We start from the raw sequence: 13,559 nt of genomic DNA, 5'->3' as shown, positions 1-13,559 counted from the left end.
TTATGATATAGTTACCCAAACACATTGTATCAAAAGGCACTGTCTGCTTATGCCAAATGTTTACTAGCAAATTTCTTTTCCTTGGATAGAAAAACAGACTCAAATGAAGAGGTAAATTACTTTGCCACATCTCTCATTACTGGAGATCCTCAGGTCTTCACATGTCTCTTCACTGAACAGCTTGCATGGAGATTTGCTTAGGTGTTTATTTTTAAAAAACAAGCCCTAATTTCTTGCCTGGCTACTACTGTTAATTTAATTATGCACCCTTCTCTCTCATCCACCGAGGCAGTGGATGAAGAGCAGATTTATACCCGAGCTGGAAAAGGACATATTTTTCCCTGCCTTTGTCTTTCTAAGCATTCATTCAAAGAAGGTGTTCTGAAAAGTTTCCTCAGGGCTCACCTGAACGTGTCTCTGTGGACAGCTGTCGTGCTCTTAGCTACATAGCAGACCGTCTGTCCTGCTATATCCATTTGGCTGAAGCTTGTAATGGGGACCCCAGGATAGCGGACGTACTCAACCTGGCCAAATTGCGGCGGGGAGGTGATGACGTAGAGAAGTTCCTCGGGCTTGTCTGTTCCATCCACAGCAAGGAGAGTGGTGGTTGTCAGGAAACCTCTGTCACCTTTAGACACCACAAGTGGTTTTGCCAGGATGACAATATCACCTGTGTGGCAGAAGAGATGGTGGTCAAAATTTGAAAAATAAAACATCCATAGTGAAGGTAAAAAGCAAAGGCCAAACTGCAGAAATCAAAATCTCAATTCTAGGATAAGTAAGAATAGAGACAGAGATGTAGAGAACAGATGTGCTGACATGAGGGGCAGCGGAGAGAGGGATGAACTGGGAGATTAGGTTTGACATACAAACACGCATAGGCATGTGTGCTCAGGTGCTCAGCAGTGTCTGACTTTGTGCAACGCTATGGACTGTAGCCTGCCAGGCTCCACTGTCTATGGGATTCTCCAGGCAAGAATACTGGAGTGGGTTGCCATTTCCTCCTTCAGGGGTCTTCCCAACCCAAGGATTGAACCTGCATCTCCTGTGTCTCCTGCATTGGCAGGTGGATTCTTTACCACTGAGCTACCTGGAAAGCCCATACACTACCATGTGTAAAACATAGCTAGTGGGGAAGCTGTTGTATGGCACAGGGAACTTAGCACGGTGCTCTGTGATGACCTAGATGGGTGGGATGGAGGGGGTGTTGCTGGGAAGGAGGTCCAAGAGGGAGAGGATATATGTACACATGGACACATAGAGGGGGTTCACACTGTTGTAGAGCAGAAACTAACACAACACTGTAAAGCAATTATACTCCAATAAAAAAATACTTAAGAAGTGACAAAAAAAAAGAACAACCCTAATATAATATAGTAAGGTTTCTATGACTGAGACCAATCAAAGAATTTGGCCAAAGACATGAGCAGATATCACAGAGAAGGGGCAACACATAAGGCCAATAAAAATGCAAGATATGCTCATTCTCATGAATAGTCAGGGAACTACAGATCAAGATCACAATAAATTGCCATCTCATATCGCTCTGATAGGGCAAGATGTGGACAGCTGAAGACAACAAGTGTTGAAGAGGATGTAGAATCTTGCATACAGTTCTAGTCAGAGCGTAAACTGGTACACAACCTAGAATTATTTTGTAAAGACTTGGATACTCACATATGCCTTGACCCAGTGATGCCACTCCAGTGGTGTGCTGGAGAGAAACATGTGCACTTGTACCCAGGAGGTCTGTGCTAGAAAGGTCACGGCAGCTCTGTTTGTAGCTGAAAACACTGGAGACAACCCAGATGCCTTTTCAGAAGGTGAATGGATAAACAAGCTGTGGCCTATTCACACAGTTGAATTTCGCAGAGTAGCAAAATGAATGCACTACAGCTACATGCAGTCACACAGATGTAGCTTATTAACATGTATCAGTTGAGTGAGCAAGTCCCAGAGAACTACAAACCAAAGTAATAAACTTAACGCAAAATTCAGGATGGTGGTTTTCTCTGGAGGATGGAACGGGTAGATAGGTAGATTCTGATACTGTTAATATTCCAGTTCTTGTATGTATGGTGGCTGCACAGGTGCTGTTATGTGTATTTAAAAGACTGTATGAGTGAGTGTCTGAATGAGCAAAGAAGTTGATCACACACAAAGGATACAGAGCTTCATAAACTAAAGGTTATATCAAATTTTGTTCACCTGAGGTTCATAAAAAAATTATCATAATTAAAATACCCTTGAGTTTCAACTTTGTGCTAAGTAAGGCAGAAAGACTTTTAAAACTTTACACCAACACTGTGATTAGCCATTGCCATGTGTCTAGGCTATAAATGAGGAAACTAAGGTGTACAAATGTTACCAACTTGGAAATGATTATACAATGAGGAAATATAGAGCTAGAATTTATACCCAAGCCATCTGACCCAAGAGCACACACTCAAACATTTCACTATTTTTGTTTATTCTCTTTAATACTGGAAAAGACCCTGATGCTGGGAAAGATTGAAGGCAGGAGAAGGAGATGGCAGATGATGAAATGGTTCAGTGGCATTACCAACTCAAAGGACATAAGTTTGAGCAAGCTCTGGGAGTTGTTGATGGACAGAGAAGCCTGGCATGCTGTAGTCCACGGGGTCGCAAAGAGTTGGACACAATTTGGCAACTGAACAATGACTAACTTCTAATAGGTAAAGACCAGTTCAGCTCAGTTCAGTCTCTCAGTCGTGTCCAACTCTTTGTGACCCCATGGATTGCAGCATGCCAGGCTTCCCTGTCCATCACCAACTCCTGGAGCTTACTCAAACTCATGTCCATTGAATCAGGATGCCATCGAACCATCTCATCCTCTGTTGTCCCCTTCTCCTCCCGCCTTCAGTCTTTCCCAGAATCCAGGGTCTTTTTCAATGAGTCAGTTCTTCATGTCAGTTGGCCAAAGTATTGGAGTTTCAGCTTCAGCATTAGTCCTTCCAATGAATATTCAAGACTGATTTCTTTAGGAATGACTGGTTGGATCTCCTTGCAGTCCAAGGGAGTCTCAAGAGTCTTCTGCAACATCACAGTTCAAAAGCATCAATTCTGTGGTGCTCAGCTTTCTTTATAGTCCAATTCTCATATCTATACATGACTACTGGAAAAACCACAGCTTTGATTAGACAGACATTTGTTGACAAAGTAATGTCTCTCTTTTTTAATATGCTGTCTAGGTTAATAGCTCTTCTTCCAAGGAGCAAGCGTCTTCTAATTTCATGGCTACAGTCACCATCTGCAGTGATTTTGGAGCCCACACCCCCAAAAAAGTCTCTCACTGCTTCCATTGTTTCCCCATCTATTTGCCATGAAGTGATGGGACCAGATGCCATGATCTTAGTTTTCTAAATGTTGAGTTTTAAGCCAAGTTTTTCACTCTCCTCTTTTACTTCCATCAAGAGACTCTTCTTCTTTGTTTTCTGCTGCTAAAAATTCTATAGTGCAAAACAAAGACTTACGTATCCCAAAATATTGATATTGCCATGACTGGGAAATGCTGTTTTAGATGATCAAATTAGTCTTTTTTAAATATTATGCTTTTTAACTCAAAACGCAACTTAAGTTCAATGTAGAATCAACAGTCAACCTAATTCTACATCAAAACCTGAGCTGCAGATGCTTCTGAGGGAGTTAAGATGAATACATCAAAGAAGAAAGAGGAATGAACAAAGCCAGGAAATAAAATTCACCCACAGGATGAAGAGCAGAAGATAGAACTGAGAGGAGGAAAAATATCTAGGTTTGGCCTGAACCCAGTTTTTCAGCACTGTTTTTCACATTAGTCAGAGTATGGATGAGGGTCAACTATAGGCAATGTCCTTCTAAACGTCTCTCAAAGATGTCCGAGTCATTTCTGCCACCGTGCAAATCAGAAGTCACGGCACAACGGGAAAGCATAATGTTATTTATAATGGCTCCCAAAAAGTGTTCAAATATGCTAATGTTAGGGCCTGATTTAGTCTAACAATTCAGTATAATTTCATTTAGAGATGAACAATTCTGATTATAAAGTTATACTGTAACCTAAGAAAATTTCCTCCAAAAGAAGGAAGGAAGGGAAAAAACCAAAGCAGTGAAGAAGGAGGAGGAAAGAAGGAAGGATAGGATTCTGTACAGAGATAAAAAATACCACCAAATTTTAAAAAAAGCTTCTGAACTACTGAAAGTTTCAACAGGTTACTGTATCTACTTGATTAAGTTTTCACAAATCCTTTTAGAAAATAATCACATGCCACTTGTAGCAGAGGCTAGGGAGGACCTCACTAGCCTCAGTACTTTTTCTTCTGGATGTACTGTTCCAGTTTCCACTGCCCAGACTCCTTAAGGTGATTCAGCCACCAGGATGTACAAAGGGCAAGTACCCTACCTCCAAGCCTAGCCCGTGAAATTCTCCCATTTTCCTTCACATACCCATGTGTGCATGCACAGCCGTGTCCAACTCTTTGAAACCCCATGGACTGTAGCCCGCTAGGCTCCACTGTCCATGGGATTCTCCTGGCAAGAATACTGGAGTGCGTTGCCATTTCTTCCTCCAAGGGATCTTCCTGATCCAGGGGCCAAACCCATGTCTCTTGCATCTCCTGCACTGGCAGCAGGATTCTTTACAACTGCACCGTGTGGGAAGTCCACTGTCATCCACATCTCATTCTCAAAGTGACTCCGAGGCCTTCAGAGACAAAGAAGCCCCTGGATAGAAAGAATCCCCAGGTGGGTGCATGGAACAGAATACTTCGGTGCTCCCCAGGGAATGCACCATGCTAAGAATGACAGGACAGTCTGCTGCCCAAATACATATGTTGTCTGCCCAGATACTTCACTTGCATTACATTTTGCCTGGACAAGTATTTATGAAGAATGTAGTCTTACTTTTACAAAGAGAAATAAATGTGTACAGTAACATGAACTTATTATGTATCATCAAGAAAATAAGCAAATAAAATATATAGTCTTCCCCTTCAAAAAAAATATCCAAATCAGTCAATCTGGATTAAAATTTGTTTTAAAAAATTCAGGACAGCTGTAATTTTACCACATACATGAAGTAAAACTTTTACTGTACCTAAGCATCCAATTTAATTTAGCTCTGAGCTTTCTGGCAGCCAAGGCAAAAAAAAAAAAAGCATTCTGTTAATCTGTCAATCAAGCATGTACTAAGGATCTGAGACTTCGCTTGGTCCTGAGATTATATAGATCTTGGACTATACAGATGAATGAGATAGGATCTTTACTCTCCTCACACAAGCTCTAAGCGAAAGTGTGCAGTAGTAACAGTTGAGAATCAAAGACCTACTCGCTCCCTTACTGAGCTTTCAGTACTTTTTTTGCTCTCCTCCTTCTGCCATTTATGTGCTGTTGAGTCCCATCATGCAAATGGTCTGCTTAATTAATTCAAGAGAAGCTTACTATCAGGACTTCCCTGGTGGCCCAGTGGCTAAGACTCTGTACTCCCAATTCAGGGGACCTCGGTTCAATCCTTGATCAAGGAACTAGATCCTACATGCTGCATCTGAGAGTTCGCCTGCCGCAATTAAAGATCCTGCCTGCATGTTCCAACAAAGACCTGGTGCAGCCAAATAAATACAAAATAAAAAAAAATTTTTTTTAAGAGAAAAGCTTATTATCTTACAGCATTTTCCCTCATCCCTAAAGAGTATGTGTTAGCACTTCCAAAGTGAAAAGAGTAACAACTTTCAACCTTTTCAACAACAAAATTTCTTTGTATTATTTTAAATTTTTAAAAAATACATTCATTTATATTTCCTTTATCATTACTGTATTGGAAATCTTTTCCCTTTCAAATTCTGTTTTTAAGTAATCATTCAATTCCTGAAGATAAAACTAGGGTTGGTGCATTGATTTGTAAAATTTTCCTTAAAGCATAAAACATTGACAATTAAAGTAACCTGTGCAGCCATATTGCAGACAAGGCGGGATTTTTAATGGGCTCTTTGAAATACTGAAACTAACACATGAATTGGCTACTCTTGTAAACCAGGGGAAACAAGTGAGGAGCCCACAGATCAAATCATAACGGATGGAATTTCAAGTCTAAAGATGGAAGGGAGAAAGGAAAGGAGGGAAGGAGGAAGAGAGGGAGAGAAGATGGGAGAGGTTTACAGCAGCGCGCGTCTGCTGTACGAGTTCGTCCCGATACAGCCTGACAGAGATGCTTTACCTCTCCCCGTATCCTTGATGGTGATGTGACAGTCAAATGCCGGTGACCTGTTGTCGCCGTCCCAGAGGTGGAAGGTGAAGCTGTCTTGGTTCTTGGAGTCCATGGCCCCAGTGTGTGTATATCTCAGCAAGTTCAAATCCACTTCTTCCTGAGTGCATTTCATGCCAGGGTACAGAGGGACCCAGTCCCTCCCTATCTGAAAGATGCCAGAATCAGTCAGCGGCCCAGGTTTCCCCCGCCTCCCAAGGTGTGTTAGTGAACATCTTCCACATCCTCTGAAAACTTCCAATATAAACGATATTTCAGGGAAACCCCAGATTCCATTATTTTGCCATTCTACCTCATATTTTCCATTGAAATTAATGTATTAAAATAATTTCAGACCTTGGGAAAAAAGCTAGCTCTAAGCAAAGAATTTTTGGCAAAGTCATGTGGCAATTCAACTGCAGTGCTACTAAGGTATTTATCATAAGCCATCATAGCTGATTAAATATTTCAGTTGATGAGAGCAGGTGGGTAATTGAGCTGTTGGAATTGATTCTTTAAAAATTAAATGTGTTTCACTTGGGATTTCCTTTTTTCTTTTTAGATCATTTAGATCATACCATTGTTCAATTAATAAAACCTGTATTTCAAACCAGTTTGTCACTGGAGTTATCTGAAGTAGATAAAGCACAAATAGAATGGGTGTATTTACTGTCCCTATGTTTTTCAGGTTTCCTAAAGACCAAAGAAAATGATCAAAACTTCTATTACTCCCTACATTTATATCCTGAGTCAGCACAAAAATAACTACAAATAGCATATATGTACTGTTAATTATACTCGTCTAAAATAACCCAGCATTAGTTAAGCATATATTCTATACAGAACTCAGTGCAGAAATTGTGGCATTTTCAATGAAAAGAGGTCTTTCTGCTGAGGGAGAACAATTGAGAGTATTAGAAAATACAGTAATAATAAATCTGTCTCTGATTAATAATTCTGTTGTTATTCTCTTAAGATGTACAGCTTTCCCTAAGAGTGGCTTATAAAAGTAATGACATAATAAAAGAAAAATGTCATCTTAAAAATTTACTGTATGATATTATCAAGTGCTTTTCCTATGTTTTAAGAGACTATAACAGAAATTTAAACATTTGTTTTTTATTTCCTTTGACACATTATTTCACATGCCCTCCTCTCCCCATCACCGTGTTACCACTTGCTTTTGTCACTCTATTTGATAAAATTCCCTCCTCTTTAATGGTTATGTCCAGCTGATATTTACACATAGGTATGCTCTGCCCCAGTTCTCACTGGGTGAAAGTTAATTATGTTCTAATAATTAGGTTCATTGTTTGTTTGTATTATAAGGTTTATTTGAAAATTTAATTTTTAAAGCAGACACTCTTTCAGGTTTTAAACCTGACAGCCTGTAATCTATGTAACTTTTTTCTTTATGGTCTTTTCCCAGAAAGTAAATACACAAGAAGATACCTTTTGCTTTCCCTCATCTCCATCTAATTCCCTACTTGCATTCCCAAGTGTGAGCTATGACTTGACAAAATCCATCTGCAAGCCCCCAAAGAGGAAGAAAATAAGAGTTGGACTCAATGGGGGTAAAACGCAAGAAAGTCAACAAGAAAACAAAGATGCATAAGAAAGTCCAGGAGGCCGGCTCCCTGGTCTTGGAGAGACTTGGAGAACCCCTAGGGAGCTGGGAGAGCACTCTATGGCGCCATATTGGGAACCTGGACCCATCTGGATTTTTACATAACCAAAAACACATTTGCTCCCATGCCACCCAAATGTGTGAGCTCTCACTGCATTTCTGCTTCATTACTCTCTGAAATGAAATAAGGCCACAGCTGCACCTCAGCTTAAATCAGTGATTTCTCTTCACTTCGATTCTCTATGGTGCCCACAATCTAAGACAATCAAGCTGTTACCCACAGAATAAATCCTTGCTGCTATTCTCAGGCTGTGTCTACATTTTATTAAACATTAAGCATTCAAATAATCACATAGACATTTTGACGAGTTACTCGAGTAACCTTCTCAAGTGACAGATCTGTAATTTGTATTGAGTTGATCCTTGGGCATCACATACAAAGTCTGAACTAGTCTGGTGAGCACCATTTGTTAAAAGACTATCTTTTCTCCACTGCTTGGTCAAAATCGGTTTGCCATACTTGTGTGGGTCTATTTCTGAACTCTCAGAAATAGAGATTTCTGATGCCTTGGTGGCTCAGATGGTAAAGAGTCTGCCTGCAGTGTGGCAGACCGAGTTCGATCCCTGGGTCGCAAAGATCCCCTGGAGAAGGAAATGACAACCCACTCCAGTATTGTTGCCTGGAGAATTCCATTGGATGGAGGAGCCTGGCAGGCTACATGTAGTTCATAGGGTCAGAACAGTCGGACACAACTGAGCGACTTCACTTTTACTTTCATTCTGTTCCATTGATCTATTTGTTTATTCCTGTACCAAACATACGCTGTCTGGATAACTGTAGTTATAAAGTCAGTCTTGAAGTCAGGTAGTGTCAGTCCTTTAATTTCATTCTTCTATATTGTGTCAGCTATCCTGGGTATTTTGCCTCTGCAGATAAGCTTTAGAATCAGTTTGTTGATATTCACAACTGCTCTAAAAAATAAAGCCTATTTTTTAAAATAAAAATCTGATGGAAATAAAGATATCTCAAAGTATGCCTGATTCTCATCAGAAACTAGACAACTTGCTTTCCCCAGTAACTTCCTATCCTCCAATTTAGGTACAATCCTAAGGAGAAATGAGCAGTGAAAAACCTTGATTTTGGTTGAATTTACCCTGAAATGAGTAAGTAAATTTAGAATAGTGTGAGTTCACTCCAAAATAGGAAAATTAAAATTTCTACTTTTGGGCAAAATATGATTATGACAGAATAAATTAAGTTATGCAAATCTGTGCATTGAAAAAATTTAAACCTGTTCACAGTCAATCTGAAAAATAAAAAAAGGCGACCAACCTTAAGTTGAAGTTGCCCATTTTGGGGAATTCTTTCAAATATATAGTAAATCTTCTCCCTGGGTGAGTCTTCATCTATGGCTGAGAGAACAGCACTAGAAATAATACGAGTTTCTCCCATATTCATTGTAATTTCAGCCTTCCTGTAAAAAAGAAGATATCTGGGTTGATACCGAAACAGAAGACATTGCTTTAACAGGGGACACTCATAATGACTATTATAGTGCTCAGCCTTCAAAAATTAGGGAATGATTTTCAGTCTCCAAAGTGCTAAAAATGGTGAGTCAGTCTTGTGAAACAAGCTCTCATTTCACCTTACCTGTGAAAGTCCTGGAAATATTTAGCCAGGATTGATGAGCATGGCACGAGGTAATTACTTACTCCTGTTTACATGTATAGAACTTTATAATTTTATATTAAAACGTATTTTATAAACTGATATTTTTCCAAAATTTTATTTGATAGGAATATAACAACAGCTCCGTGAAGTTAGTGGGCTAGGTATTCTCCTTCTAATTTTACAGACAGAAACTTAAAAAGATGAAATGACTTACTCACAGGTATTCTAGTACCCTTTATGATAGACCCTTATGAATTTGGTGATCTTTAGGCAATCTGTAGCCCTCTACATTACTCTTTCTCCTTGATAATCTTCTGGGTAACTAGCATTATTTTCACAGCAATTCATCTTTTCCAAGCGCCACAGCTACCTGGTCAACTCCTGGCTTCTTGAAGAGAAGGCTGGGGCAGGGAGCAGCTGTTACTTCCACCATAGAAACCACTACTGTGCTTTCATGTGTCCTGTAAAGGGTGACCACCTTCACAGCCAATATTGCCATTTTCCCTGGTCTCACCAAAGTAAAGAAGGGATTTCTTTCCACCTGTTGTTTTTTGTTCTTGGTTTTGGTCATCACACAAGAACTAACTGGGACAACTTTGTTTCTGAGAAAAACTGGGAAGTTTCCTTGGGATTAAGATCAAGGACATTTTTGTAGCAAACTGACCATTCTCAACAGCTTTCCAGTCCTCTGCTGAGAAGTCAAAGCCCAAACACCTCAGTTCTAACCTTACTAGGTTTCTCTTGCCTCCTCGGAACTGACATCTTCCCTGGTAGTAGGAGGCAACTTTTGCTTTCCTCTTTATAAGAGACTATAATACCATTGAGGTAGGAGATAGATAGGCCCCTGGGCTGAACAGCTGCTGTTTGTCAACTGGAGTAAACTTGCAGTTTTGTTCTCACCTAGACACTCCAAGGACAAAGCTAGTGGCAGAAGCTGAGCGCTGCTGAAGTAAAGAGACAAGAGGACCAATCCCGAGGTCAAGGAAAACTTCTCTGCACAAATGCAGGAAGACTCCTTGGTGGTCAAAAGGCAGGGGGCACCAACTGTGTGAACATGTACCCACAAGCATCTGCAGTGAATCCATCTTAGTAAAAAGGTGCACACACATGTTGGGGAGAATCCTTGAACAGGTCACATATGGGAAAAGAAACAAGATAATTAGCCAAAGGTAAACAAAGATCTGGAAGTACTGTCCTATATTACTGATTTAAAATCACCCTCTTACTGCACTCCTCCTCATTAGGGTGGACACACACTCTTTCTCTACAGGTGTGTATTTCTGCCTTGCTTCACTCTTAAACACATAAAACGATTCTCTTCGTGCTCTCCCATATGCTATACTGTGTCTCTGATAATAAACTTTGTACCTGTTTTTACAGTTTTGGCCTCCTTGAGAAATGCATTTTTCACTGAGGATAAGAGCCAGAGTCACTTTGCTTCTAGCCTCTAGACCCTTGTTGTCTAGTGGTGAGGATTCCTCATTTTCGTCCACGCTACCCAGGTTCAATTCTGGGGCAAGAGACTAAGATCTTTCTTCAGGAACACTCATTGCTGTCTCTCCAAGATCAACATCATTCTAGGAGGTTAGAATGGTGGTTTGGAACTTATGGAGATTAGTGGTGATTTTATTTATTTATTTATTTTTTTGGCCTCACATCTTGTGGGTCTTAGTTCCCTGACCAGGTATTGAATTCCAGCCTCTGGCAGTGAGTGCATGGAGTCCTAACCGTTGGACCACCAGGGAATTCCCAGTGGTGTTTTTAATAGAAATAGATGAACTGAAACAGGAACCCAATACAATGAAGATGATAAAGAGTCTGGTAGAAAGAAATGGTCAGAAAATGAGGGTTCAAGAGAGAAGAAAGTGTGTCACAGTGTGTTACCCTGAAAGGGACAAAGGCTCAGTGTAGGTAATTTATTTGGGAAGTGACCTCAGAACAAGTGAGAGGGAGGGGAGGAGGAAAGGGCAACAACATAGCAGTTAAGATTGCTATGGGACTCAGTCCTACTGGGGATCTGTTGAAGAGCCACGTCAAAAATGCCACAAATTTTACCTCTGAAGGATGGGAGGCTGGGACCCTCACATTATCTACTACCTCTCACAGGTGGAGAATGTCCTCAAAGTGTTTCCCCTGTGCCAGGACAGGGGCTGAATGAGCCACTGCTGCCCAGAGGCTGAAAAGCAGAGCACTACAGGTACTTTCAGAGAAGGCAATGGCACCCCACTCCAGTACTCTTGCCTGGAGAATCCCATGGATGGAGGAGCCTGGTAGGCTGCAGTCCATGGGGTCGCTAAGAGTCGGACACGACTGAGCGACTTCACTTTCACTTCTCACTTTCATGCCCTGGAGAAGGAAATGGCAACCCACTCCAGTGTTCTTGCCTGGAGAATCCCAGGGACGGGGGAGCCTGGTGGGCTGCCGTCTATGGGGTCACACAGTCGGACACGACTGAAGCGACTTAGCATCAGCAGCAACAGGTACTTCAGGAGGGTATGGACAGGTGTAGGGCATATTCCATCACTAGAATCAAATGTAGGCTAAGGGGGTTCAACCCCATGAGTCAAAACCACCGATTATAGCATCTAAAAAGAATACCAAAGAAATGGTGTCAAATGCACTAACAAGGTCCAGCCAGATGAGAAAAGCCATTAGATTTGGTGGGAAAGCCATTAGATTTGGAGACAGTGGGCAGAAATGGAAGAAGCAAGCACAAGCTATTTCTTCAAACAGTTTGGCACTGAAATGAATGAGGGACTGGGTCATCAATGCAGTCTAAAACGAAGATACCTGCTAGCAATAATGATGATAACTGACATTTATGAGAACTTACTAGGTACTAACCAGCCTTTCAAATACTTTTACATATTTTAATTCATTGAACCCCTTCAACAACCACATGAAAAGGATACTGTTATTACTCTCATTTACAAAGAGGTTGACAAAGAGGTAGCAAGAGGTTAAATAATACATTCAATATCAAATCTGGGCTTCCCTGGTGGCTTAAATGGTAAAGAATCTGCCTGTAGTATGGGAGACCTGAGCTTGATCACTGGGTCAGGAAGATCCCCTGGAGAGGAGAATGGTTACCCACTCCAGTATTCTTGCCTGGAGAATTCCATGAACAGAAGATCCTGGCGGGCTACAGTCCATAGAGTTGAACATGACTGAAGACCAGAACTTTCACATTCTTTTTCCCCCAAGATCACACTACCCATAAGTGGCTGAATCAAGACAGTTTGGCTCCAGAATTTGCTCCCTTCACTATTAACTATATCCCCGTGTCTTGTTAGCAGAAGGAATGAAAAGGGAAGAGATGGAAGATGCAGTTGAGAAAAAATAATGGAGCATGTTCTGAGAGAAGGCAAGAGGCGATATGCTCAAGGACACATATGGAAGGGAAAAGAACAGAAGGGAAAAAAAGGAGAAACTTCAAAGCAGGGCTGAAGGAACTTTGGTGATTCTGTAGATGAAGCTATGCCAGGAGGTTTAACGGCAAGAATCTAGCAAGAAATAGTAAATCAGATAAGACTGAATGAGTGCCTTAAGTCATTTACTTTTCTGGGTTCAGTTATCTTAGTGAAGAAAACAATAGCTACTTGACACAATTTTGGTGGGGATTTAAATAAATATATGTGAACAAATCCAGCACACTGTTGTATAGAAAGCATTTAATAAACATCATTTTTCATCTCTCTCCCTCTTTCTTAGATAAAGTGAGGTCATCAGAAAGGAGGCTCTTTACTACCAAAATATCTTTCAAATATTCAATTTTATAAATCAGGATTATACTAATCCAAAATTCCAGTTAGAAAATACAGAAATAGTATGTGTATCACTGATTCATTTTGCTGTACAGTAGAAAGTAGTTTTAGTCACTCAGTCATATTTGACTCTTTGTGACCCCATGGACTGCAGACTGCCAGGCTCATCTGTCCATGGTATTCTCCAGTTAAGAATATTGGAGTGGGTAGTCATTCCCTTCTCCAGGGGATCTTCCCAACCCAGGAAGCAAACCTGGG

At 40.7% G+C, this 13,559-nt stretch overlaps 1 protein-coding gene across 6 annotated transcripts in view; it reads right to left on the bottom strand.

Moving 5' to 3' along the window:
* The window catches only part of FREM1 (FRAS1 related extracellular matrix 1), a 182,034-nt gene that overhangs the window by 51,391 nt on the left and 117,084 nt on the right, over nt 1–13,559 (bottom strand). For 4 of the 6 annotated variants that reach the window (XM_044939843.2, XM_044939842.2, XM_044939841.2 and 1 more), the window contains exons 22-24: nt 9,199–9,340; nt 6,212–6,407; nt 406–670 (exon numbers count right to left, since the gene is read on the bottom strand). In XM_044939843.2, the coding sequence (XP_044795778.2) occupies nt 406–670; nt 6,212–6,407; nt 9,199–9,340 (603 nt within the window). Of the gene's footprint in view, nt 1–405; nt 671–6,211; nt 6,408–9,198; nt 9,341–13,559 lie in introns of those variants that run through there. The other 2 variants (XM_044939844.2, XM_044939845.2) reach the window with 2 other exon arrangements.

This window comes from Bubalus bubalis, chromosome 3, assembly GCF_019923935.1.
Source record: "Bubalus bubalis isolate 160015118507 breed Murrah chromosome 3, NDDB_SH_1, whole genome shotgun sequence".
Lineage (NCBI taxonomy): Eukaryota > Metazoa > Chordata > Mammalia > Artiodactyla > Bovidae > Bubalus > Bubalus bubalis.
This window is presented reverse-complemented; position numbering and strand designations above follow the sequence as displayed.